A 27,001-nucleotide genomic window follows, 5' to 3' on the forward strand; every position below is an offset into this window, starting at 1 on the left:
CCCACTCAGTCTCTGGGCTCTGTTTGTTGGTTTGGTTTTGGGTTTATGCCTCTCTCTCCTCCTGAGACTTAGGTCCAAAGTTATCAGTTACCTATTGTTCTCTTTCCCATTAGTTAATCTCTGACCCTTCATAAATTAGACTTGACCGCGTCCTTGATTCAGGCAAAGGAAACGCACAAGTCACAGTAAAAGGGACACATGGAAGTCAAATACACTTGGAGACGTGTCTATTCATCACACCGATTCCATAAAGATCCGGGAGAAATGGGATAAGTCTGGGGAAAATGAAAACAAAAACAAAAACAAAACAAGACAGCCACAGAGTTAAGGGAATGGTGGTCTAATGTTTCAAATCCAGGCTGGAACACGTTTCCTGCTAGAGGAACTAAAATTCAGACCACGAGAAACATCGGTGCCTCTCTTCCTAGAAAAATGTTTCTCTGAGGTATTTTCCTTAGAAGAGAGAATCTTTTATGGTTTTTATGGTAAAAATCCTGGAGAAGCTTGAAAACAGCCAAGCAAACAGGAAACAGGGCTCCGTTGAACAGGAAGGCTCGGGGAAGAAAAGCCAGTCTCTGAAGCGTGGCTCTCGCTGAAGACGCTGAAGCAGAGCCTGCAAAAGCAGCGATAATAACAAAGCTGGCGTGGAGACTGGTTGATGAGGTGCCGGGTGCCAGCGCCACACCGGGTGCTGGTGGGCGTCCGGGCCTTAGCTTTTCACGCTCATCCCCCCTAAAAGCAAACACTCTGTTTCATGCTCTTTAGCACAAGTTGAGAGTCCAGTTTACAGACATTTACCAGAAGCTACTCAGCCTAGAATAGCCAAAAAAGGTTGAGTTCTAGGACATTTTAGACACACATGAAGAATTAGGACAAGCCTGGAGCAGAAAGAGGATAATTTTTTAAAAAATATTTATCTCTTGGGTTAAATATATTTTTCAGAGTGGAGGCCTTTGTTGTGAACACATTCTGAGGCACACTGACATCTCTGTAGTCCTGGATCTGAGAGGTGACCGGGCTGGTGGAACAACCCAGGTCCACTATACTGGGGCCAGGAATCGGCCCTCCCCCTGGGAGACTTCAGAGCAGGCTGAGAAAAATGCCAGAGCCCCACTCAGCTGATGTGGCTGACTGGGGATGTTAAGAGGCTTTCAGAATTGTGTGGTGGCTGCTGTGTGGCTGGGAACCTGAAGAACCTCTAAGAGTCCTAGATGGGGTGATGGGGACAGGCATCCATAGCCATCTGACCCAGGGCTCACCTTGGTCACCTTCACTGCAGGGTCCACAGGCGGGGGGTGGGGGGTGGGAGGGGAGCCGGTGGGGGTGGCCAGGGGGCAGGGAGGTCACATGGGAATACTTGCCTATGCAGCTCTAACCGGGCCCCCCCCCAAACATTCAAATGTTTCCTTGGAAGTCCCCTGCTGCCCCCCCATCTCACCTGGCTCATTGCCCCCAACAGAGGCTGTAAATCACCCAGAGAAAAAAGCAGAAGGGAAGGCCAGTCTCTCACAGCCCCTGCTTCCTGTATTTGGTGGGTGTCCCGTGGTCCTCTGGATCTTCATCAGTTTATTGCCCGTTCTCTTCCATCTTCTCAGCAGAAAGTGGTGGAAGGTTGTAGGACTAAGTCACAGGGCTACCGAGAAGAGTGGAGGGGACAGCCTACTTGCCCCGTCATGTCTCTGAAGTGGGGCTTAATCTGCCCCGAGGACAGAGCGGAGCCACAGGGGACTCATGCACCTGAGCACACCTGAGTCTGCTGCAGAGGCTGAGACCCCTCCCCGTTCCTGTCCCATCAGGGCCCCACGGAAAAGGACAGTGACGACACTTGCTCTGCTGCACGGGAAAGACCCGAAGGGTGCTGGTCACTTACCCTGTTCTGTGGGGGTGAGATGCCCCCCTTTTTTGAATAACACCGAGGTCACCAAGCTGTTTGCTATTATTGTAATTTTCACCCAGTTTCTTTCAAATAGACTATTAACCCTTCTCCTGAAAAAAGCTCTGTCCTTTGTCAACTTTCTCTGCAGAGGGTTAATTAATTAGTCTACTAGTAAGGGTCCTCGGAGGTCACGGTTAAGGCCTGAGGAAGACAGAAACCGGATCTGGGAGATACCGGCTGGTGTACCGGGCTTCCCCCATCCCTCCTGGTGGAACAGCAGCCGCGTCCCTGGGTGGAAACAAGAAGTTATTTAGGGAGCAGAGCATCTCTGCTGGGCTGTGCCCAAAGGATGATGGCGATTTTGAAGGCGCACATTCACCCAAAGAAAAGCCTTACTATCGGCAAGCCCAGGGCCACCATAAACACGAGGGGAGGTGTTCAGGAAATTCTGACGGAAGTGGGGCCAGAGAATCAGGTTCACAGTGGCAGGGTTCCCCCCCCCCCCCCGCCCATCCGCCACCATCCTGCTATTCCTCTTTTTCAAAGAGCTGTGTGTGAAGCACCTGAATAAGCACTGAAAAGCGACTCTTAACAAGTGGACTTTCCTGCTGAGTGGCTGACCCCACGTCCCCAGAGGGCGCTGCAGGGCATGCGTCACTGGTGTCTGCTTGACACAGGAAAGCCTGACAGCTGCTGGTGCCCCTGTCTCTGAGCTGTGGGCAGAAAGGCCCTCGAGGGCAGTCGACGTGGAACTAAGGGTTACAGGCATGTGTGACAGGGGCAAGTTCAAAGGCAGAGCGTGGCGTGGCTGTTGACTGAGTTTCTAGAAGAAAGCTTTTATTGCGGCTTTACAAGATGAACTCTTATTCATCCCTAATGATCCGAAAAGCCAACGTGTCCAGAAAGGATGGCTTAGAAACTTTGACGTGAAGCTGCGGGGGCCGGGGGGAGGGTGTGTGTGGAAGCAGAGCACAGGGGGTTGGTGCTGGGCCAAGGCCCACCTGGAAGTTACTTGTTTCTCCAAATTCTGAACTGGGAAGGCACAGACCTAGTATATATTTTTTATCCTCAACTGAGGACATGCTTGTTGATTTTAGAGAGGGGAAGGGAGGGAGAGAAATATTGATCAGTAGCTTCTCACACGTGCCCCAACTGGGGATCAAAACCGAAAACCAGGCATGCGCCCTGACCGGGAACCCAACCCATGACTTTTGGTTTATGGGACTACACCCAGCCGACTGAACCACACTGGCCAGGGCCACACCTAATTTTTAACGGAACTGATCAAGGCTTCCTATTTGATCGAGAAAACAGGATGACTATTAAGAGGATTCTTGGAAATAATAATTTCCATTTATATGTAGGAACCATGTGAAAGGAACCATAACACATGTTCGACACTAGCTAGTGTTATTTAAAAGCACTGTTGGAGGGTTACTGTTACTATAAACCCTGTCTTACAGATAAGGAAACTGAACTTCAACCCAAGGCATTGGACTCCGAAGCTCGTTACCATAACACACGTGCGCCTCTTTGAACAGTTGAGCTAAACCATTTGCATGGGAAGGTGTACTGGGCACACTTCTCCTGGATTTGTGGCTGTAATTTATGTTTCAAGTCTCTTCTGCTGCCAGCTCCCTGGGCAGGTGTGTCCCGTTGGGCTGCCTGTTACCCCAGGGTTATCTAGTTCCCAGGCCTGGGCTTGTGCCTGTCTTCAGGGGGCGCCACCCTATGCAGCGAAATTGTGCTGAGTCCCTGTGTGGGGCCTGTGTCCCGTGTACTCCTGAACAGGCCTAGCTGACACCTCACTGGGAGTCTAATTCCTCCCGGAGAACTGAGAGGTACCTATTTGTCCCTGAATCATCAATACTGTCTATTGTCATGGGACTCTCTCCATGCTCTGTCCCTCCCCAGTGAGCCAGCCCAGGTCTTAGGCCCATTCTGCCTTATCTAGTAGGGGGGCTGGAATTGTAGCTGTGGCATTTATACTAACGGTACCGTCGGGGTAAACATCTCACTACCACATGTCTTCTCTGTAGCCACACACCTGTGCGTCTACCTGGTGAGATGCAAATGATTTGATTACAAACGACTTTCTTCATATAATTGTATATATGACATATATATATATGGCTGTGTACATTAGGGATTGATTTATAATATGTATGCTTTTTAATGATGGGCATAAATAAGTTTCTTTAACCGTGACATTCATTTCAGAATAATAAAAGGGTGCTAAGAAATATTTGTGATGAAAACCAGGCTGAGGTCAGGCTGAGACCCCAGAAGAGTAAAGCTTTTAGGCAGACGTCAGTACATCAGTACGGGTTCTGGTTCAAGGTCAGAAGTGTGAGGGGTCAAATTACTTCCTCGGGTCTGAGTCTCAATTTCTTTATCTAGAAAAAGGAGATATTAGCTACAGCCTAATTTTGGCCTGAATTGCAACCAAATTCAGGGCTGTTAATGACTATTCAGTGTTAGTACATGTATAGGTTTCTGCCCCGCACATAGGAAACTGTTAGCTACTGTGCTGGTTATTAAAATGAGGATGATCTATATACCTCATAAGGTTATAAATATCAAGCAAGATGCTACCCCAAGTACCTAGTTAACAGACATCCAGTAAGTATATTGCACTGAATCCTAATTTCAGAAAAAAAAAATAATAGCAAAGCAGAAATTAAACACTCAGAACAAGTTTTTGGTGATTTTATTTCCCTCAGTGAATGTCCCTCTGTGGACATTAACTAGGGCACTTAAAAGTCATTTCAATCAGGAATCTTTTCAGTCCTTCATCAATCACTTCAAGTGTTCTGGTCTCAAACACATTCCTTTCTTCTACAAACTTCTGGAAGAGATGAACACCTCCTCCGACACCAAAATAATGTGCTTTGCTGGCCAAAAGCACCCGCCCATTTCTATGCAACAGCCTAAGGAACGTTTGGTGCAAAGAACCATAGTAATCCGGATTGTAAATGGTTTCTGAGGTGAGAATGAGATCGTACCTGTCAAAGCCTTTTCCCCCCGTGAGCAGCAGCTCACGAAACTCAGACCACTCCCCAGAGAAGAAGCGGCACTTACAGAGCCCTTGTGCTGCTCCCGATCTCCTGCACCTTTTCACATCTGGTTGGTCTCCACCACTTTCTTCACCCTCTGGAGCGGAGTTGGCTGCTGCATTAGGTATGGTTACTTCGTCAATCACCACACTGTTATAGTCTTGAAAATGAACTTCTCTGGCCCCTCCCTTGAGGGCAGTTATACCCAGCAACCCTGAGCCACAGCCCAGATCCAACACTTTTTTCCCCGCAAATTTCACTTGGGCCTTTGTGAAATAAGCCAGGAGGTCAAAGGTGCATTCCCAGATTTTTAAGCCCCCTTCGTAAACACCGGTGATCAGATCAGAGTGAGAAGAAAAGCTTTTTGAAATGATGTTTTCTCCGGGGAAGTTCTCTTTCAACAAAAGGGTTTTCACGACCGACATGTTAACCTGCTGGAGACCTGGTAACCTTTCTAAGACTTTATTTTCTATCACTTCCTTTACATTTTCAGGCACGGCATGCTCTTTGGCAAGTCTCGAGCAAGGCTGTTTTCCGTGAGGCTCCAAGTTACCTGAGCTGTGGGCTGCATCGAGGGAGCTGCCTGTGTCCTGAGAGGGAGCTGCATTTCCCACTGACTTGGGGGTCCCCAAGGGGTCCCGAGGGCAGTCCCTCTGTTCTCTAGAACAGCCTGTGTCCCTACCTTTGCCTTTCTGACTTTCTGAGACTGAAGCCTCTTTTGAGGAGTTCGGGGTCAAAGCTCCATCTTCAAGGGCTGTTGATTCATTTTCCAGCAGGTCTTCTATAGTGAAATTAAATTGAAAAGTCATCCTCGCACAAGGCTTCAATCAGAAGGAAGACCCCTCAGCTTCTGCTCAGAAGTGAAGACAGGATCATAAACCTGTCTCAGTTATGCATGTAGTTTCGTTTGGGTCCATTTCTCTTTTGCTGCTTATACAGTTACAAATATTTAGAGATGTTTCCAAATGACTTCTTAGAGGTCTCTGCTTAACTCTGGAGAAAAAAAGAAGAAATAAATTTGTTATTAAAAAGCAAAATGAGCCCTGGCTGGTGTAGCTCAGTGGATTGAGCATGAGCCTGCGAACCTAAGGATCGTGGTTCGATTCCCAGTCAGGGCACATGCCTGGGTTGCAGGCCATTTCCCAGTAGGGGATGCATGAGAGGCAACCATACATTGATATTTCTCTCCCTCTCTCCTTCTCCTCCCCTCTAAAGATAAATAAATAAAAATCTTTTTTAATAAAGCAAAATGAAATAGTCCCTTATAATATTAAACAGTAACCCCCGTCTCCCTAAACCAGCAGCTTTTTCTATAAAATTTGCTAGGGAAATAAAAAGATTTGGAAGCACACCCACCCCTCAAGGGTTGAAAGTTGGAGAAGAGAATGTGGAGTAAAAAAAATAAATAAAATAACAAGAGCAGCAACAACAACTAGAAATAAAAACATAAAGTCTGAAAATTTCGGGCAGGAAATGACAAGCCTAGCTACTTGGCGTCTGTCACCTGCCATGACGCAGCCCAAACACATCACCTGCTAAACTCTAGGTGAGTAAACTCCAAGATCACTGCAGTCTGCTTCTGTTGCAAGTAACAGGGGTCCAAGAGCGTCTCTTGGTAAATGGGTAGCCTTGTAAAAACTTGGGCGGCTCTGCTTTGGTGCAAGTTCACCCAGCTGACCTCACTGCACTTAGGGGAGACGAGCAGCCCCAAGTGGATGGGCCTGGGGTGCTCTTGGAGTAATCACTAAGAGTCAGTTTAGTGGCAGAGCAAACACAAAATAAGGCAGTGAACGTTTGGAAGAGACCCGTTAAAGTGGAAGCAACTTTACTGGGATTCTTCTCTGTATCTACGGTGCTAGATCCGCTTCAAAACGCACAGTTCTGGCAGGTGGGGTCTTTATTCCCAGTACACAAGAGGTACAAGACAGGGTCGCACGGCTAAGTGGGTAGGAACGCGCCCTTTGGCACCCGCTGCAGGTCCCGGGCACACCCCGCCCCAGATGTGCAATTTCAAAGGCCCCTGGGACCAGGAGTGGTAATTGGGGACGTTTGGCCCTCACCTCCCTAAAGCGCCTCGACGTAACATTGACAGCGATCCAGATATCGGGAGGCACACAGCCTGCGAGTTTCCAGCTCCCGGCGCCGGGAAACCCGACGTCGGGCGGGACGATCAGGACGAAGAGCGCGCACCAGCGAGTCGAGTCCTCCGAGGGCTAGACGAGCCCGTTTCCCGCCCCCAGCAGCGCGGGGCCGGGGCTCAGCGAGGACGGCAGCCCGCTCCCTCTCTATGGTTCTGGCGCCCGCCGGGAGCTCGCAAGGCCTGCCGGGACGGCGGCGCTTCCGTTCTTGGCGGTGGCGGGAGTGTTTGGATGTTAGCTCCCGGGAGAAAACATGTCTGAGGAGCGTGCCGTCCCGGCGAGCGCCGTCCCCCTGGAGGAACTGAGTAGCTGGCCCGAGGAGCTGTGCCGCCGGGAACTGCCGACGGTCCTGCCCCGGCTACTCATATCCTTGGCTGGCGCCGGCGCCTGGCGCCTGGACAGGGGCGTAGGGCCGGAGTCGCACCTCTCCCCTCGGCCTGTCACACCCGCCGCCGGGTCGCGTTGGGTTCCCGCGGCTTGAACCCTTTCGGCTCTTTGTGGGCGAGGGGACGGAGGGCGAGCGGGGGCCGCTCCTGGCGTCGGGACTGGGAGGGCTCGTGCAGGCGCCCCGCTCCACGCTCGCGGCGGTGAAACTGGCGTTTTCGTCCCTTCCTCTGCCTTTTTTCTGTGCTCGTCACGTGCAATTACGTATAAATAACTTTTGCCTGGGAGAGCGGGGCAGGCAAGGACTCGAACCTGAGCTGTCGGGCGAGCCCTGGGTTTCAGCTGGGTGGGGTGGGGAGGTGCCCTGAGCTGCTGCGTCCCAGGCGGGTGGTGGATGTGAACCACGCTGTCTCCCGAACCGTGGGGCGCAGTTCTGCCGTGGTGCCGAGTGTGTAAACGATGTTAAAAGAAAAGGTCCTCCCCTTCCCTCCCCCCCTCTTTTTTTGTTCATTGCTGGTTAGGAGTTGCTAACTGTTGTTATTGGTTCCATCTGCTGGGTTTGAGCGGCCAGTGCCTCGGTTGTCCAGGTGCAGACCGTTCTTTCGTCGTCTCGCACCTTTGGGATTGGAAATGTGCCCCAGCCTTTTATGTGAAAATGTAGTTCTTTTATGCCTTTGTGCTCATCTTCAATCTAAAACTACACTTCAAGAAAAAAAAAGACCTTTTCTTGAGGGACTCTCAACACTGCACAACTGATTTTTACAGTTCAAGCCAAATGTTATTGCGTGCGTCGTCGTCATTCGACATTAGCACAGTCCCGCGAGCTGTGGAAGCCCTTTGTTAGTCGTGCAGACACGGAATCACCATCCTCATGCACTAAACTTTGAAGGAAAATAGCTGTCCTCCTCAAAAGCATTCCCTGGGTCCCGAACATGTTTGTATTGGGCAGGGTGGCAGGCTTTGGAGTTACAAAGATCAGGGGCGTGGCTCCTCTTCTTCCCCCCAAACTTACAGAGGGACTTTAATAATTGGAAGGTGAGGTTCCCACCTGGTCTTGCACCTCACGTGTAACATGCAGAAGCACCCAAACCTGTTCTTTCCCCAGTTTTCTTTATTGAAACACAGGTTCCCCAAGAACATAATTCTGTTCCAGGTTGTTTCGTTGTGAAATAGAAGTCTAACTCTTGTTTATATCAATTAGCCTGTGGAAAAACCAGTTTTGTGCATCCTGTTCCTTTTAGTCTGAGAACCTGTGGGCAACGTTAAGGGAGGACTTCCTGTTTGTGAATGGTCTACAAACCTAATCCCTACATCCAGTCAGCAAGTTCTGTCGCCTCTGGTTTCAAGGTGTATCGTGAATCCGTCCACTTACCTCCATCCTCCCACTCCTACAGCTGTTCCAGACCCCATAGTTTCCTCATGTCCTCTTGTATGGGGAGGCCCCCCCAAAACCCAGCACCTTCTTCTGGAGGGTGGGCCCCTTGTAACAGTGGCTTCCCGGGCTGGGTGAATGCTCTAGGAGCCCATCTGTGTCAGTGCACCAGCTGACATTGTGAGAGGCTGCATTGGCTTCCATGAATTTCTCAGGAAGACTCAACGCGTTTGCCACCTGCATGGTGGGTGATTTAAGAGTGCACCTGCCCACACCTGCCTGAGTGTTGAGCAGTTTTTGATCAAAAACAGCATGACCCCTGCCCTACCCTCCCTATTCACTCAGTCTCACCCCAAGCGACTGAATGAAAAAGTCCTTCAGGGGAAACATTTTGCCCATATAGGTGGAAGAGGTGAAACGAAAAACAGCAGAAGGACTAAAAGGCATCGAAATTGATGAGTTCGAAACTATTTTGAGCAGGGGAAAAAACGCAATTGGTGTATTGCATCAAACGGGGAGTACTTTGAAGGTGACTGATGTTTAACATATAAGAATAAATACACATTTTTAATAGATAAATTTGGGGGAGGTTTTTTGAGTCCCCTGGTCATCCATTTTCTAAAAGTAGTCCAGAGTGAAAGATGGATCACATGATTTCCTATTTAAATTCTCCCCCTACCCGCCGTGGCTTCTTAACGAACAAAAAAGATCTTTAAATTAGAAATAAAAGAAGATCTTAAAGGAGATCTTCTTTAAATTAGATTTAAATAAGATCTAAAACAAAGAAGATCTTAATGAAGATCTTTAAATTAGAAATAAAACCCAGACTTGCCTACACCATCCACTGTGATCTGAGCCTCGCCCTTCTCCCGGCCTCGCTTGCTGCCTCCCATCCTTGCTGCCTTCGGTTGCTGATCCCTCGGCCTCGGGGGTCCCCCAGCCTATTGCACTACTCACTCGAGTCCTGGCTCAGCATCACCTCACTTGGCCGTTTTCAGAGCCCTCAGTTGTAGGTCGTTGTGCCACGCCCAGTCGGCAACACTATGGGTTTTTGAAGAGGACTTTGTCACTGACGGAAATCCTCTTGCTGGTTCTGTTGCTGTTCCTCGTTCCCTCCCCACGGAGTGAAGGTCCCAAAGGCAGGGAGAGGTGCTTGCCCTGCATTGTCCCCGCAGCTGGAGCAGGGCCTGGCACGTGCCAGGCATTGAGTGACAGACTCGAACTACTGTGTTTTCTAAATGCCTGCAAGTCTCATTAGACCATATTTCTTTTCAACAAATTTGCAATAAAGTTTGCACTAAATCCACTGTTGCATCACTGAAACAATCATTTTCACGTTTTTCACTTTACATATTATTTTCCAGTCTTTAGCTGCATGTCTTCAGCTGCATAATTTAATGCACGTTTAATTTTTGAAGAGGCTAGAATTTTTTGACCTTTGCTGAAATATTTTCTTAAGGCAAATTATGTCCTACTAGACTCAAATAAATTAATGGCTCTACCTCGTTTTGAATGCTGCTGCATAAATATACATGCACCATGGAGATTTCAGAAGAAAAGTCAGCCCTGGCTGGGTGGCTCAGTTGGAGCATCGTCCTGTGCACCGCACGGTTGCAGGTTCAGTCCCTGGTCAGGGCACATAACCTGGGTCGCAGATTGGATCCCGGGTCAGGGTGCATACAGGAGGCAACTGATCAATGTTTCTGTGAGTGACATCAGTGAATATATCCTAGGGTGAGAATTTAAAAATCAATTTTATTAGTGTGATGGAGCTGGGGGATATTCATTTTTCTCATTGACACATTAATAGTTCTCACATTGTTTTTACATTGTGACATTTCTAACAGTTCTCGATGGTGTACAGATAGGTGTTTTATAATGTGATTTCTGTTAGGATTTACTGGGACTTTTTGGTGAGCTCTCATGCACAGAAGCGTTTCAGTCTGACGAGGCTGGTACAGAAAGGTGTGCAGATGGCGTGGAAGGAAGGGGGCAGTGGTGAGTGACTCAGGACAGGCACAGACACAGGACGGCAGGGATGCTGAGAGGCCAGAAATGCCTTCCTGCACGGAAAGCCAGAAGTCCATGGTTTGTTGTAGCGCTGCCTGCCATCTGTCAAAAGTGTTTTATGGCTACACATAGGTTGAAAAGGCAAATTTGAAAATATTTCTGTAAAATATTTTTGTAATATTGGTTGTTTACCTAATTAGCATGAACTTTATAAAAGCGAAATTATGCCAGTAATTTGAGTCTGATTTCATTCTCTTCTGGATCATGTTCCTGAAAACTTCAGGAACGGTCCTTTTAACTTAATTCGCAGTGGTGAGCATCCTGTTACTGTGGTTTTCCTTAATTATCTCACTCCATGTGCCAGCACGCTGACAGCTGGACTGAGCACGGCCGTAAGTAAAACTGTCTGAACTGCACACTTTATTTTGATGTTGTTAAGCTCTGAGTCACACTTCCCTCGATCCAGTTTTGTGTTCCCTTCACATTAAGTCTTTTCCCATCGTGGCGTTACGGCTTCTCTTAACCGTCAGCTACTCACAGTGCCCACACTCCTCTAGTTACAGCGCAGTGCTTAGGTTTAAATTCCATTTTCAGAAGAGAGCAAATGTGTTCTGTTTAATAATGTGTGTGTGAGCACAGTGTCCACTTCAGGTGTTAGATGTTGTACGTGGTTAGACCTATAAGAAACAGCTTTGCAGTTGACTGCTTCCAGCTGCTCGCATTAAGTAGCATTTAGAAAATAGTTTCCAGGTTGCAGAAAGCTGGTCATTTAGATGATGACACATTTGTCATTTGGAGCACGTTGACTTTCTTGTGGTCATCTGTCTTCGTTGCTCTTACTTGGTAAGATTTACTTAGCTAGGAGTGGAGAGTAAAGACTAGACTTGGAGTTTACGTTTATTTTGAGTTAGAATGGTTGTGGAATATTTGTTTATGATTTTGAATCTGCGTTGCCTGTTGGGGTCTAATTTTTTATGTAATAGAAGTATTTTTTATCCCGAGTATGAATTGTACATATTCATTATAGGAAATTTGAAACAGAGAGAAAAACAGAAGATTATAAAACACCCATTGATCCAAAATGGCTAGGATTTTAATATAGAGCATTCTGTTTGGTATGGAACGTTGGTGTGCATTCCTGTCAGACTGTCTATTATTTCTTGTATGCACATGTTTACATCTATTAAAACTGGGATACTGTTTGGGGGCCTTTTTAATTTTAAAATACTATAAACATTTTTCATGGTTTTAAATAATCACTGGGAATCGTTTCACTGATCACAGATCCTGTTCAGTGCAGGTGCCCGTACCCATTAACCGGTCCTTAGTTGCTGGACACAGTTTCCCTCTTTTTGCTGTTATTTCGGTGAATAGTTTCTCTGCGTAGATTATGGCTTTCGGAACTACAGCGCTTTCTGTCGGTGGGGCTCGCGTCTCCCATCTGCGAAGAGCAGGGATCTCTGTCGGCTGCTGTGACTGAACGTTCCTCCAGAGTGTGTTCTGTTTGGCTTTGTAGAGATTCTGAAAATCGTCGTTGAAATGTTTTTGCCTCATATGAACTGCCTGACACTGGAGCAGACTTTCTTTTCACAAGTGTTACCCAAGGTACAGTACCGTTACCTTAGTCAGCGTACAGGCCACAGAGGCAGTTGGAATCCAACCTCCGCTTCAGAGTGTCCTCAGTTGCGGTTCTTTTTTTAATGTATCAGACATACTCGTCATGCCAATAAAGTAGTAAAACATAGATCTCGTGTGAGAACATGGTGGCATTGGAGTAGTTAGGTGATTAAAAAATTTTACATTTTCAGATAGTAGGGACCCTTTACTCATTGAATTTAAATTATTTGTAGTTAATTTTAAGTGCTCTTACATTTTACTGCTATTAAGTGAAAATTGGGGTTGGGTGGTAAAGTTAGCAAGTCCCTTTTTTGTGTTTTTTCTGTACCATTTATTTGTAATTGTTATCTTTTTAAAAAGAGACTATACTGCAGAATCACTATAGATAATTGATAATATGCAAGGTTGGGCAGAAGTAGGTTTACCGTTGTTCACGTGGAAGATAATTCAGTAATTAACAAGTAATGATACAAGAATAAGCTGTTTCACATACTCGCAACTATAATTTTATACCACCTTGTATGTTTTCTATATAACATATATTTTAAACTAAATTAGGTGTAATTGGTAAGCTAGACAAATAAAAATCATCTGATTTTTTAAAAGATTCCTTTTCTAGTGCTTTCTATTCCTACTAATAACCTGCTTTGTATTTACAGACTGTGAAATTATTTGATGACATGCTGTTTGAGGTGACCACTCAAGCCAGAGAACTGTCCAGCCAAAACCCAGAAGCCCAGAGCACTCTGAGGGGCACCTTACAGGTGAGTCAGAGGCCAGGACAGGATGGGCGGAGGGAGCGCGGAGCGAGAGGACCTCCGTGCTGATGTCGGTCCGCCCGTTTCCGGTGCGCGGTGGCTGGCGCTGGGAGGTTCACTTACAGAATTAAAGGTGTGGGTGCAGAAACCTGAATTCTCGATTTTTGTACAACTTCATGCTGAGGACACACCCAGACTCTTCAGGGTGACAAGGAGTGGAGAGTGCACGCCCTGCCTGTCATTCCTGAGCACGTGGGCAGGGGGCCAGGCATATTTTTCAACATGTGGGTGAGGAGTCCAGCTTTCTCCTCTTTCACTGCGTGGCTGGCTGCTCGCTCTGACAGACTGAGCTCTGTGACCGGAAGAACAGGGGCCCGTTTTGTTCACGGCTCCATCTCTGGCACTCAGCCTGCCGCTTTCGGTGGCACGGCAAACATGTTCTGAGTGACCTTTCTCTCCTGTTCACAGGCCATGGTGCAGGTCCTAGGAGCTCTTACAGGGTGTGTGCAGGGTGTCTGCGCCGCGCAGGGGCCCGTCGTTCTCGATGACATCCAGAGCCTGCCTTCCTCTGTCCTGCATGTGATCAGAGGTACCTTTGTGCACTGCAAGGTGAGCCGCGGGTCCAGGTACATGCCAAATGGCCCAGAACCCGAGGGCAGGGGGGCTGAGTGCACGGTCTCGGTGCTAAGAGGATGCACTTGAGTCCGCGTTATTGGAATAGACTTTGCCGTAGAACTAGAAGCATGCATGTGCATATTTTTAATATAAAGAAGTGATAAAAGCGGGCTTTTGTCTTTTGTTTGTCTTACCCTGTGTTCTCTCTACCAAGAAATAAGTGATGGAATTTGTTTAGTCACAGGGATCCTGAGATAGTTCCGCGGTGACGTTGGTGAAAGGGGTGAATTCCTTAGTGAGTGGGTCAGGGAACCTTGTTTGGTTCCTCTCTGTGTCCCTTAGGCAGTTTGAAGGCACAAAAGCTGTGGGCCACTTTGGTGCTGCCGTGTGTTAGCTGACACCCCTCTCTGGTGAGGGGGCACGTGTCGTCATGCACCTGACCCAAGGTCCTGCACCCCCCTTTCAGCGCTGCCCTTGCAGGGTCTGGGGAGTCACTTCCTTTGGTGGCCGCTCGCTTCTCCTGACGGGCACTGTATTTAACGGGTGTCCGTGAATCCTTTGTTCCGTGTACGAATATGTGATTCGGTGGAAAGCATGAAATTTGTGGTCTCTGATGTTACGAGTGAAAGTGAATTTGGCTTTTGAGCTTTTCGTGATTTTCTTTTCTTCTTCTCTCATTTGAGCAGAACAGTGAGTCTGTGTATTCTGGGCGCTTACACCTCGTTTCAGACCTTCTCCAGGCTCTTTTCAAGGAGGCCTATTCTCTTCAAAAGCAGCTGATGGAACTGCTGGACATGGTGGGCACGGACCCTGCAGGCGACGAGAAGGGCAGCGCTCTGGACATGGCGATTGGTGAGTGAGGGGCGGGGCTGCGTGCCACCGGGAGTGGTGGTCATTGCACACCCAGGCCGCCGTTGTTTGCAGTGACTCGGGGTGCCTCCGCGTGTAAGATAAACCCTGCCGGGCGAATGTTCGGCCTTTTGAACAATTCCACTGAATTGTTCAGCCCTTTGAACATTCAACTGAACGTTCAGCCTTTTAAATCTTAGGGTTTAAATTCGCTATTCGATGCCCAGCATTGGCATGTGCGTTCAGATGATGGTCATGGTAGGTAGCCCCCCGCAGTGACCACAGAGAGAGGTCCGCCACATCATCACAGTCGCACATAGGGGCTGCGGGGCTTCCGAAGCTATGGCCCACGGGGAGGGCAGTGTGCAGGCCCCTCTCGGAACGCATGGAATCCCCCGTGCTTGTGTGTGTCCATGTGTGCCCAGTGTGTCATCGACTGTACGTGATTACCCAGGGCAGACTCCGTCACATTCTGTGTCGTGTTTGAAGAGCTGACTTCCCTCAGGAGCGGGTACCACGGTCGGGCTAGGCCCTGAGATTGGGGAGCAGTGTTCGCACCCCTCACTTCATGGTGAGGGGAAGAGGTTCGGTGCGGCATATTAGGTGCCCTTGTCTCTGCAGCAAACCTTCTCCAAACCTGGGGATTAAGACGACCACTGCCTTGCTGACCTGTGGTTCGGTGAGCCAGCAGCTGGGCTAGGCTCCACTGGGACGGCTGTCCCTGCTCCGCATGGCAGGGGGCTCCCTCGTGTGTGGGTCCTTGGCCTGGCGCAGTCTGGCCGTGGGAAGGGGCAGGAGCACCGAGCCCGCTGTTGCAGTGAGTCCTCCAGCAGGGGGGCTGCCCGGGCTCTGCCACCTGGTGCGGCCTCAGGGTTTCTGAGAGGGACAAGCACTCTCGGGTCTCTACTCGTTCGCTCGCCTTCCAGTCGTCACTGTCCTGTGGACCAAAGCAGGTTGTGCGGCTAAGCCCAGAGCCCAGGGCGTGTGGAAGGGCACCGCCTGAGAGTGTGCACAGAGGGGAAGCTGCCGTGGCCATTTCTGTCAGTGATCCGCCGCAGACAGCGTAGACGCCTTGCGTGAGAACTGTGCAGATTTCTTCCAGTTCTTCCTTGTCACGTTTTCTTGCCTTAGGTTCTTCTTGTCCTTTTCGAGTGGAATTCCACAAAGAGAATATTTCAGGTAGAACAGGGTACAACTTTATGCCACTCAACATTTTAATTTTATTTAGGTCATAGGGTATTTGCAAACTTCAGATGTTCTATAATTTATAAAAAACTTTGAAAGCATGACACTTTTCCAATAATTATTTGGACACCATTTTTGCGGACTGCCTCACCTGCTTTAGCAGACGTCTGACTGTTGGGTAGACACTCTGAGCACAGGCGAGACTCCGGACACCGGAAGGTTCTGAGTGTTCTGTTGACTCTGTTTGCAGTCATTCACTCGCTGCTGGACATCTGCTCTGTCATTTCCAGTATGGACCATGCATTCCACGCCAACACTTGGAAATTTATAATTAAGTAAGTGTTTTGTTTTTACTTTTTGTAATTTTCCGTGTCTCAGATCTTAATTTTTCACATCAGACTGCATTTAAAACCTCTTCTATGGGTGTATGAACCGTTCACTGGCCCTGCTATCTGGTAACCCAGGTAACCCCACACGTAGCTTCCAGACCAAACTGTACTTCACCCTGCCGCCTCCAAAATTAAAAATAAAAGTTCTCCCCAGTGAGCCGGTAATCCCGAAGGATTGGACCACCACGGTCGGGCTAGCCTCGAACCCCTTGCTTGCTGCCACTGCCGTTGAGGAGACTATTGTGCATCCCGTTTCCAGACAGTAAGCCTGGAAAATTCGTAATGACATTTACAGTTGGAGCTGGGTGTAGTCCCTTCACTGTGGGCTTTTGAGTCGTTCAACTTCCACTGCCTTTACAAAGCGGCTTTGACTGGAGCATTGTGAAGGGTCACCGGGGAGAGTGCCCGCAGTGTTCGTCCGTTTTCCAGGGGCGGGGGACACACAGTCAAGGGGCAGGCGTGGGTGAGCACCCCCCCTTCGCACACACGCGTGGCACACGAGAGGTCAGAGTAACACTTACTTACGCAGCTCACAAAGTCACCACCAGGTGATGGCGTGGTGGCGAGGAGTGTCAGCTCAGCCCCGCGGCATATCGCTTGGTCTGTTGTGAAGTGACTGACCCTCTCAGCACTCGGGTGGTTTGGGAAACTTCTCCGCACCTCAGACTGCTTGTCTGGAAACAGGAGTAGTGACGGCCCGTTTACGGTGGGTTCTCATGGGGGCCGAGTCCACCAGGGCGGGATGCTTTGAAGGGGCCACGGCACGTAGTGGGTGCTCAGTGAATTCGTTGTGTTACTGTCACCATCATCGCTGTCATCAATACCCTCCACTCTCAACCCCCTCTAAATCGCTACCACCCAGCATTCAGACTAATGTTTCAAAATGTAATCAGTCACTCCGCTGCTTAAAGTCCACCCCGTGTTACCGAGTAACCACTTAATAACCCTCCCTGGGCTCTGCCTTCTTCAACAGCCTGTCTCCGCTGCCCTCTCCGGCTCTTAGTGCAGGGTGTCAAACCCATTTTCATGGGGCACACCAGCCTCGCGGTTGCCTTCAAAGGGCCGAAATAACTTCAGGACTGTACAACTGTGACTGCTCCTTAACTGTTACGGAGTTGAAGGTACACTCGGCCCTTTGGAGGCAACCGCGAGGCCGATGTGGCCCCCGAGGAAATGCGTCTGACGCCCTGGCTGACTTCCTCGAACGCACTGAACGCTCCTGTCCCGGAGCCTTGTCGCAGCTTCCCCGCCGCCAGGACGCTCCTCTTCATGCTGCGCCTTGCTGACCCTGCGCGTCTTCAGTGCCCGCTTCACCCTGAGAATGCTGGTCGTGACGCAGTGGTCTCCCTCACGCGGGCCCGCACGCTTTGTGTCTTCCTTCCCTCTACTCCCAGAGCCCAGCAGAGAGACTGGCACCTTTTGCATGGAGAAACTGAAAAAAACAGCAACTTAAACTAACATAACTGCTTCCCAAGTAAAGGCGACACACCTGTGCCGTGTCTCATACGTGCGCGCTGTGATGTTTCTCATGCTCCTTCATGTGTTTACGGTCCGAAGTTCCCTGATGTGCTGCTTGTGCTGACCGCTTTTTTCTGTGTGATCCTCAGGCAGAGCCTGAAGCACCAGGCGGGTGTAAAGAGCCAGCTGAGGCACAGAGACCTCGTCACCAGCTTGTGCGAGGACACCCTGTGCTCCTTCCAGGCCGGCCTGCAGCTAGCGGAGCAGATGGCCCAGGCGGGGGCGCAGGTACGGCTTTTGCCACAGCACTTGTTTGCCAGTTACGGACCCGCACCGGGCCCTGGGGGGCGCTGCACTTGGAAGGGTTTTACTTTGTTTCAGTTGTACTTGCCTGTCTTTCAGTCTGTGAGGTGGGGGTTACAGCCCGTCATCACTTTCACCCAGAACGTGGCGGTAGAAGCCTACCTGCTCTCCTTCCCCCTACAGTCTGGCTGTCTCTCCTCATTCCGTACTAACTGGTGGGCCCAGGCCTTCTCCTCGCCATCCTTTCTTTCTTCTCTTCCCCCAAACCCAAGTCTGACACTTCAGCCCTGTACTTGTTTAAGGCCGTCTAGAGGGGCCATACCCAGCCTTTCTTCACTGACCCAGTGCAGCCTCAGTGACGCAACATACAACTGTGTGTGTGTGTGTGTGTGCGTGTCTTCTAAGGTAGATGTGAACTTGCATTTACTTTGATTGCAAAGAATTACAGTGTTGAATTGGCATCCCACTTATAAACCATCATATTCTAAAAATTTATTTCTAACCTGCTTACAGGGAATTGTGCATTTTCCAATGACAGTGTTACACACAGTGCCTTTGTTGTCAGACTAGCCCTGTACACTTATTTAACTCCTAAAGCCCTAACATCATAGGGTTAATAGTACCCAGGACCGAACAGGTGCGTATTTCAGTGGGAAAGGAGTCAAGGGCTTTCTGTGAGCGTGACGGTGACACGCTCCTGCTGGAGGCCTGCTGGCTGCCAGAGGGAGCCCTTTGTGTCCCTGTCCTTCCCGCCAGAGAGGGAAGGAGGAGGGAGGACTCGCCCAGTCCCTGTGTGAGGGTGGCGGCTGCTGGGGTCGGGGCAGTCTGGGGGCAGAGGCTGGGGCGGGGGCGGGGGGCGGGAGTTGAAAAAGGGTTCTGCCACTGCTGAGGAGGTGAGGGCCAGCTCAGGAAGGGACTGGACTGTCCCCTCCTGCCTCTCTTTTCTCTTACCTGTCCTCCCCTTACTCCCCTTCTCTCTCTCCCCTTTTCCTTCCGTCCTCCGACTTCCTCCCCGTGCACTTCCTGGTTGCCCCTGACCTTGCTGAAAGGAGGCCTTGGTTGGTTGGGCCACCTGCCGTGGCAGGAGGGTCGTCGGCTCCCGGCCTCTCTCTGGCGCATCTGTATCCTTTGCCCCGGCCTGCTCTCTCCCCAGCTCCCTCTCGCTTTCCCTGACACCACCGCACCCAGCTAGTTAGGGTGGGAGAGTAAGGGGACGTGGAAAGCCCAGGCGACGGCACAGTCAGCAGTGGGAGAGAAGGAAGGCCAGAGGGTGCCTGGTAGGGTGGCTCTTTGTACTGGGTACACACGCTCACCTCTTACCACCTGTTTGCAGGTGAAAATCAGAGAATTAATATGGCAAACTGTCCTAACTTCCAAGCAGATTTTCACGTTCTTCCTTATTTGTGAACCTTTGGGACTGACAAGTTGGAACATTTCTACTCGCTGTCCCTGGGGAAAATGGAGCTTGGCTGTGGTCTTTGCAGCCACTCCATTCTTTACGCTAAATGCTGTCTGGCAGTGCCCTCTGCTGTTCGCTGTTGGTATTTCTCGAAGAATCAAAGTTTTCCAAATGCCAGTGTTTTCACCGATGTCTGAATAAAACCACTAGGCTTGATTGGTTGTATGCCATGAACGGAAGGGTCATGGGTCTGTCAGTCCCTGTATTTACTTACCCGGCTGCCACAGCAAATGACCACGAATGCTGTGGCCCGGGTGAAATGGCAGACCTCTGCGCCCTCACGGCCCTGCAGGTGGACGCCAGAGAGTCGTTGGCAGGGCCTTGCTCCCAGAGTCCGCATTCTTCAGATCCCTGCTGTCTGAAAACTGTGCTCTGTGCCTGGTGTGGCTGGTGTTCTGGGTGACCCCGGCCTCCGCCTCCCTCGTCACCCGTGGGGTCTCCCTGTGCCTTCCCATCGTCCTCGCTGGCCACCCAGCCGACTGGACCCGGGACGTCCCGCTCCCGCACCTTCACGCAGCACCTCTGTGGTGCCCGAGCTTCCCCTCCAGCCACGTTCTGCGGTGTCGGGTTAGGACTTCAGCACGTTTGGGGACGTCGTCAGCCCGTAACAGGAGACCGACACGGTTCTGCTGTCCGCTGAGTCCCGAGTGCGCCTTCTGAGTGAGGGTGTTGTGTTGGGCTCAGCGTCCGGCCTCTTTCCGTTGGGTCCCTCCTCCTTCCAGCGCGTAGTCTTCCATCTACGAGCGGTTTCGTTTTTCTGTGAAGATAGGGAGGTTTATTTGGAAGGCCCTTCGATATTAATTTTCGCTGCAGTTCCTACCTTTGTTTATACACTGCTTTTAGAAATTTGTATTCTGAGACTAAACATGCGTTCGTGTTTGTTGCCTACAAGGAGCTTCATTGCCCTCTGCCTGTCGTTTTTACTCAGTGTTTCTCTTGTCTCAGAGAGGGAGCACGGGGACTCCGTCTCCTGAGACACTGAGTACTGACCTTCCTTGGCCGCTCTCTGGTCACGCAGCTCAGGGAGCCACCGAGGGGCAGGGTTGGTGCCCTGCTCTCGCTTCTTGGAGAAGTCAGGATGAAAGCAGCCTGCTCAGCCCTGCGAACTGCCGCCTTGCGTTGCTGTTTGCGTGCCATGCTTTTCCTGGTCTGGGAGGCCTCGCTGCCGCCCGGCCGCTCCTCTGCACGGGGCGCAGGGCAGTGCGGCGTTCACGTCCCCTCCGTGTTTTGGTCAGCCCAGAAGGTTCACCTCTTTTGCTGTTATGTATTAAAGTTTATTTTCAGTAACGTAGGGTTCGATTTTTTGAAGTATCTCTGCTCTGATTTGGGATTTGTATGGCTCCTAACAATTCAGAATAGAGTTACGTTTTCTTGGGAAATGTTTGTACTCTAAGGGTTTTTTAAGAGATCTTTATAGGAAATGTTCTCATGTACAAGGTAAGCTAATTTTATATTTTTTATTATTTATTATACTTTCTTCCTTTTTTGAAACAGGATAATGCTGACTATAAATTATTTCAGAAAACACTCAGATTGTGTCGTTTCTTTGCCAACTGTCTTCTGCACTACACTAAGGTGAGGTTCGTTTTTATAATGCGTACACGTGAGTAAATTGCGAATTATCGTGTTTGTGTCATTCCTGCTGAGAGCAGTCTTTTGAAGTTATTTTGTCAAGAGTATATTTTTTGGGTTATTTATTTATTTTTTTATTTAGTATTGTCAGTTAAATATTGAGCATCTGTGATATTATGTAAGTGGCTACCATTGTTATTTGTTCAGTTATCTGAAAAAGCTACTTAATACAGATATAAATAAGATTTCTGTAAGCCCAGATCAGTTTTCAGAAGATGATTTCATTTGTCTTCAAACACGTGTGTTGTTCAAATCTGTAAAACTGTGGTGTAATGTTAAGGAAACCCACGTAGTCGGGGGTCTCCCGGGGAGCAGGGACGGTCGAGGGGGTGCAAAGGGAGCGGCTGGTGGCTCCGGGAAAAGACGACTCGTGTAGAGGAGAGCAGAGCGCTCGCGGCAGCCAGTGAAAGGAGCGTCCAGGAAGTGGGTGTTAGTGATTAAAAAACAGAGGACGGCTGTCCACACGAACCCGTCTTCGACCCTGTCCTGTGCTTTGAGGAGCAGGCAGGCTCTCCAGTGACTGCCGACCGTGGTCAGTGGGGCCAGTGGCCAGCACACCGGCCGTGGGCCATGGCAGCTGCCGCGCTCTCCGGCCGCAGCTCTCACGGGCCCCTGGGTCGCCGGGTGTGTTTCAGTGGCAGTGCCCAGCCCGGATGGCAGTGTGCAGGCAGTTACCCGCCTAGGGGTTGCTTGGTGTGTCGGAGGCAAGATTGCTCTAAATGACGCCACTGTAAGAAAATACAAACCTGTTTTTCGATTACAGTTGACAGGGAATGTAGTACCAGTTGCAGGCGCACAGCACGGTCATCAGACACACCCCTCACGCGGTGACCCCGGTCCGCGTAGCCCAGTCTGATGCCACGCGCGGCTGGTCAGCAGGTGTTCCTGGCTGCACTCCCATCTGGGCCTTCCAGCCCCGTGGCTGCGTTTGTGAGTGCCGGTCTGCACTTACCGAATTCTTCAGACTGGAAGATGTACCAGACCACAAGACACACCTAGGTTTTAGAGGAGGAAAGTAGGGGGAAAAATTTTGAGGCAAAAAATGTAAAATATTTAATAACATAAATAACATAGGCTGCCACCGCTCCCCACCCCTTACAGCAAGCCAGGTAAGCTACATTCGGACTATAAGATGCACCCCCATTCCCCCCCAATTTGGGGGGAAAGCATGTCTTATAGTCTGAAAAATGCGGTAGTTCCTGCCTTTCTGCCCGTCCCACCAACCTCTTCCATCTGGCGGCCGTCAAAATGCTTTTGGGGTCTGTGGGTCTGTTTCTGTTCAGATGGTTCATGTAGTTCGTTTTCCTAGATTCCACGGAGAAGTAAAATTGTCTGGCATTTGTCTTCCTCTGTGCGATTCGTTGCACTTCGCGCGGTTTGCTCTTAGGCATCCGTGTGGCACAGGTAGCAAGACCTCACTCATCTCTTGGCTGCGCAGCACTGGCAGCTCTGTGCCTCCTGTGCACGTGCCTGTCGCTGGGCCCTCGGGCTGCTCCCATCACTGTGCCGTCGAGGGAGCGGAGCATTGATGCGAGAGAGAGACCTCAGTCGGTTGCCCTTTTTATGCTCCCCGACCAGGGACCAAACCCGCAGCCGAGGCCTGTGCCCTGACTGGGAATGGAACCCGCCACCTTCTGGTTTGCGGAACGATGCCCACCCACCTGAGCCACGCTGGCCAGGGCTGTGTTATTTTCCATACGAACAACTATAAACCTGCTTCTGCCCCACCCAGTACTTGGCACCTCCGGCAGTGTGGCGTGGGACAAAGGAACTGGTGCCTGCCGGAGAGCTCCTGACCTCTGCCCCCGCTGGCGTGCTCTGGAGCGGGTCGCGTCAGTTCCTCCCTGTCTGTCCCGGCCCTGGCACCCGCTGCTGGGCTGCTGCCTCTGCCTCAGCTTCCAGAGCGAGTGAGTCCGTGAGCAAGGGGGCCTGTGTTCGGGCGAGTGGGTCTTTCGGGGGAATGCCTTGGCCCCCAGCAGCCTTCGTCTCACCTGGGTACAGTGCCCTCTGGCTTGTGCCGGATGTTACAGGGACTCCTCTTTCTGGCATTGGCGCCCTGGGGCAGGGGGCCGGGTGTGGAGCTGGGACCCCTCGCTCCTCATGGGGGACCTTTGCAGCCGAGATGTCCCTTCTGGTGCTTGCCCAGCACAGGTGGGTGCAGGGCCTGGCGGTCGCACATCTGCCCCTACCAGTCTCCGCGTGGCTCCTCCTCAGGTCCTTAGCTGTTGGAGAGCAGTTCAGCTCGTACCCAGGTGGTCCTTCCGGGCGGTGGCTTCATGATATAGTTGTGATTTTGATCTGGTCCAGGGAGGAGGTGGCACAGTGCAGGTCACTTCTGCCCCGCCATCCTGACCTGGAAACCCTCGTTAACACCATTTTTTTAATCAGTTCTTTTCTACCAGGGGAATTTTTAATTTTTAAAAATTCATCATCAGCTTTTTTTCTATGTCCTAACAATAAAGAGAATTTCTTTTACTTTCTGAGGGACAGCTTACTGTAGTGGGGGTGGGGGCCATGCACCTCTGCACCCGAGGCCTGGCCTTGTTGGTGCTCAGGTGTGCGACTGGACCACAGTGCTGGACACCCTCCTGGCCCCGCGCTCTGTGCTGTGAGGTGGGGACAGCAGCACGGCTGGGGTTTGAGGGTCAGGGATCATGTGACCCAACGGCACGAAGGCTCTCGCAGCATGTCGGCCGAGCACGTAGTGGGGGCTATGCGCCTGAGAGTTGCTCACCATCATTCTGGTGACAGTTTTAACAGGGGGACCTTCAGGTGCTCAGGCTCGTCCTCCTTATTCTCATGCAAGATTTCTTAAAACGTGGCACATCCTGGGTTTTATTTCATTGTTTGCATGCCTCTGAGAGGCTGTGTACTGGAAAGGTACGTGGTGTGTGAAGAGTGAGTACAGTTGTTCTGTTCTAGGAGTTCCTTCCCTTCCTCTCCGACTCCTGCTCTGCGCTGCACCAGCTGTACCTGCAGACGCACAGGTAAGAAGAACACTGCGTCGCCGTGCAAGCCAGGCAAGGACCGAATGTGTGTCATTGTAAAGTCACACATCAGAGTCACTTCTCCCGGTGTCTCAGTGAATTTTTACCTGCCTGATTAACATAGGTGGAAATGACAGCTTTTGAAAATAGATTCCGTGTGCGTTTGACATCTTTGTGGTCCGAACTAGGACCTGGTGCCGAGTGATGACGACCCGGCAGGTGATGCACACCAAAGGCCGGCAGAGGGGTCTGTGCGCGCTGTGCTTTGTCGGCACGTCGCTGCTGGCCTTGGTTCACTTCCATTTCACTGCTGCGAGATGAAGTCAGGTAGCAGGTAGCTCAGAACAGTGGGAGTTACAGGGCGGTGTCGATGTGGATCGGGGCTAAGTGACGTTTGAGACTGACAGCCACTCAGAAGGGCCCTCGGCCTGACACTAAAATGGTCTGTCACCTCACTCACCAGGTCCTCTCTTCCTCCTCAGCCACCCAGGCCCGTCACACTCCCCCCCCAGGTGTCCCCCGCTCCAGCACCCACAGCCCCCTTCCTCCTCCTCCTGCTCAGCCCTGTCCTCACCGTGTGTGCCCCCAGGGCGAGGGGAGGCACTCGGAGGACAGTCTCCGAGAGCACGAACCTCCCTGTCCTGTGTCTCGAGCCCTCTTGCCTGCCGCCCGCTTCCCGCGGGCATGCCCCAGGCCGCTCTCTTCCCGTCTGCAGAGCCGCACAAACCGTCTCTCAGCGGAGTGTCCTGCTCCAGGTCTCCTCCCACTAATGCCTCTGTTCGCACTGGGCCCAGAGGCCGGGTCTGCGCCCCCATCCCCACAGCTGCCCCTCGGACGCCACGGGTCCGAGCTGCGCAGGGCCACTCCCACGTGGGCTCTCCCAGCAGGTGCTGCGAACGTATCTTCCTCCTGATTAATAACAAGTTCTCCTCTGTAGCTCGTTCCATCACAGGCTGCTTTATGGAACACGCACATCGCAAAGATCGGCGTTAATCTGCTCGTGTGTTGTCAGGGCTTCCGGTCAGCAGNAGCCACCCAGGCCCGTCACACTCCCCCGCCAGGTGTCCCCCGCTCCAGCACCCACAGCCCCCTTCCTCCTGCTCAGCCCTGTCCTCACCGTGTGTGCCCCCAGGGCGAGGGGAGGCACGCGGAGGACAGTCTCCGAGAGCACGAACCTCCCTGTCCTGCGTCTCGCGCCCTCTTGCCTGCCGCCCGCTTCCCGCGGGCGTGCCCCAGGCCGCTCTCTTCCCGTCTGCAGAGCCGCACAAACCGTCTCTCAGCGGAGTGTCCTGCTCCAGGTCCCCTCCCACTAATGCCTCTGTTCGCACTGGGCCCAGAGGCCGGGTCTGCGCCCCCATCCCCACAGCTGCCCCTCGGACGCCACGGGTCCGAGCTGCGCAGGGCCACTCCCACGTGGGCTCTCCCAGCAGGTGCTGCGAACGTATCTTCCTCGTGATTAATAACAAGTTCTTCTCTGTAGCTCGTTCCATCACAGGCTGCTTTATGGTACACGCACATCGCAAAGATCGGCGTTAATCTGCTGCTCGTGTGTTGTCAGGGCTTCCGGTCAGCAGCAGGTCACGGAAGTTCTGAGGCGTCCGAAGCTCCACGCGAACCTTTGACTGTCTGGGGGTGGGGTCCTGTCCCACACCCCTTCACTGCTCAAGGGTCAGTGTGCTGCCTTTTTAAACCCGTCCCAGTCCAACTCTGCGCCCACCACTTCCCCAGGACAGCCCCGGTCAGGGCCGGCCATGACTCCATGCTGCTGCGTCCAGTGGGCAGCCGCAGCGTCAGCCTGTTGGGGTGCTCGGCCCTTTCTTTAGAGCTCTTCTCCCCTGACTTCGGGACCTCCCTCCCTCCTGGTTCTCTTCGGGTCTCACTGTTGGCTCCTCCCCAGCAGGTGCCTCCCCTTCTCCCATTTCTTTAGGGTGGGTCCCCGGCCCTCAGTCTCTGGGCCCCTTCTCTGTGGTCATTTCGTCTCAGGACTTTGTGTATTTCTCTCTTCTTTGGGGGATCTGCCAATCAGGGCACGCACACTTACACTGACCCAAGCCAGGCTCTTGTTTCCCGCCGTGTCATCCCCATCTCCCTCCCCTTCTTCCCACACCCCAAGTCAGCTCCTCTGGGGCTCCCTCCTTTCAGTTCCAGTGGCAGCTTCCTGCTTCCGATTGAGCTGGTCCCACAGCCTGCCACCATCTTTAACGTTTTCCTCCTGTTTGCGAACCCCACGTCCGGTTAATTAGCAGACTCTTGGGATCACCTTCAGTGTAAGTGTGTGTGTCCGCTGTGCATGCACAGAACCCACCCACTGCTCCGGCCACACCCGCCCCGTCCAGCCCTCTGTCTGCTTCCACCCCCCTCCTTGCTCTAGACTGTTCTCTGAGCAGTAGCCAGAGGCAGGGATGGAACTTACCGAGATCACGTGACTTCTGTGCAAACCCTCAGATGACTCACATTTGCAGGGAGTTCATCAGAGCTTCCTGACCGCCTTCCCTGGTTTGTTCTCCACGGCACTTGGCGACATCTGCTCTGCTGTGAATTTACTTGCTCTCCTGTGTCTGAGCTGCCTCCCTTCATTAGCACGGAAACTCTGTAACGGCAGTGACTTTGTATTTTGTTAACTGCTGTGTCCTGGAACAGGGCATGGCATGTATGCACAGGCATTTGGTGGACGCTTGTCAAGTAAGGAAACTAAAAATACATCATTTGCCCTGGCTGGTGTGGCTCAGTGGATGGAGCACGGACTGTGTGAGCCAAGAGGTTGCTGGTTCGATTCCCAGGCAGGGCACATGCCTGGGTTGCAGGCCAGGTCCCCACTCAGGGACGCACAAAAGGCAACCACACAGGGATGTTTCTCTCCCTCTCTCCCTTCCCCGCTCTCTAAAAATAAAATAAATAAAATATTTTAAAAAA

At 51.3% G+C, this 27,001-nt stretch overlaps 2 protein-coding genes across 3 annotated transcripts in view; one reads left to right on the top strand and one right to left on the bottom strand.

Annotated features, from left to right (window-relative positions):
• Positions 1–4,570: 4,570 nt before the first annotated feature.
• On the bottom strand, positions 4,571–7,211 carry METTL18 (methyltransferase 18, RPL3 N3(tau)-histidine). Its single transcript, XM_037035320.1, has 2 exons — positions 6,993–7,211; positions 4,571–5,925 (listed from the first exon to the last, which is right to left on the bottom strand). The coding sequence occupies exon 2, from the start codon at positions 5,739–5,741 to the stop codon at positions 4,620–4,622; it is 1,122 nt and encodes a 373-aa protein (XP_036891215.1). The 5' UTR covers positions 5,742–5,925; positions 6,993–7,211; the 3' UTR covers positions 4,571–4,619.
• Positions 7,212–7,235: 24 nt separating this feature from the next.
• FIRRM (FIGNL1 interacting regulator of recombination and mitosis) overlaps positions 7,236–27,001 on the top strand; it is a 36,458-nt gene continuing 16,692 nt past the window's right edge. The window contains exons 1-10 of one of the 2 annotated variants that reach the window (XM_037035322.1): positions 7,288–7,434; positions 11,189–11,228; positions 12,353–12,441; positions 13,113–13,217; positions 13,680–13,820; positions 14,513–14,678; positions 16,111–16,195; positions 17,857–17,995; positions 20,964–21,044; positions 24,024–24,088. In XM_037035322.1, coding sequence (XP_036891217.1) covers positions 7,324–7,434; positions 11,189–11,228; positions 12,353–12,441; positions 13,113–13,217; positions 13,680–13,820; positions 14,513–14,678; positions 16,111–16,195; positions 17,857–17,995; positions 20,964–21,044; positions 24,024–24,088 — 1,022 coding nt within the window. In that variant the 5' untranslated portion in view covers positions 7,288–7,323. Of the gene's footprint in view, positions 7,435–11,188; positions 11,229–12,352; positions 12,442–13,112; positions 13,218–13,679; positions 13,821–14,512; positions 14,679–16,110; positions 16,196–17,856; positions 17,996–20,963; positions 21,045–24,023; positions 24,089–27,001 lie in introns of those variants that run through there. The other variant, XM_037035323.1, reaches the window with a different exon arrangement.

This window comes from Sturnira hondurensis, unplaced genomic scaffold (genome assembly GCF_014824575.4).
Source record: "Sturnira hondurensis isolate 20B ecotype Veracruz unplaced genomic scaffold, ASM1482457v3 Scaffold0022215, whole genome shotgun sequence".
Classification (NCBI taxonomy): Eukaryota; Metazoa; Chordata; class Mammalia; order Chiroptera; family Phyllostomidae; genus Sturnira; species Sturnira hondurensis.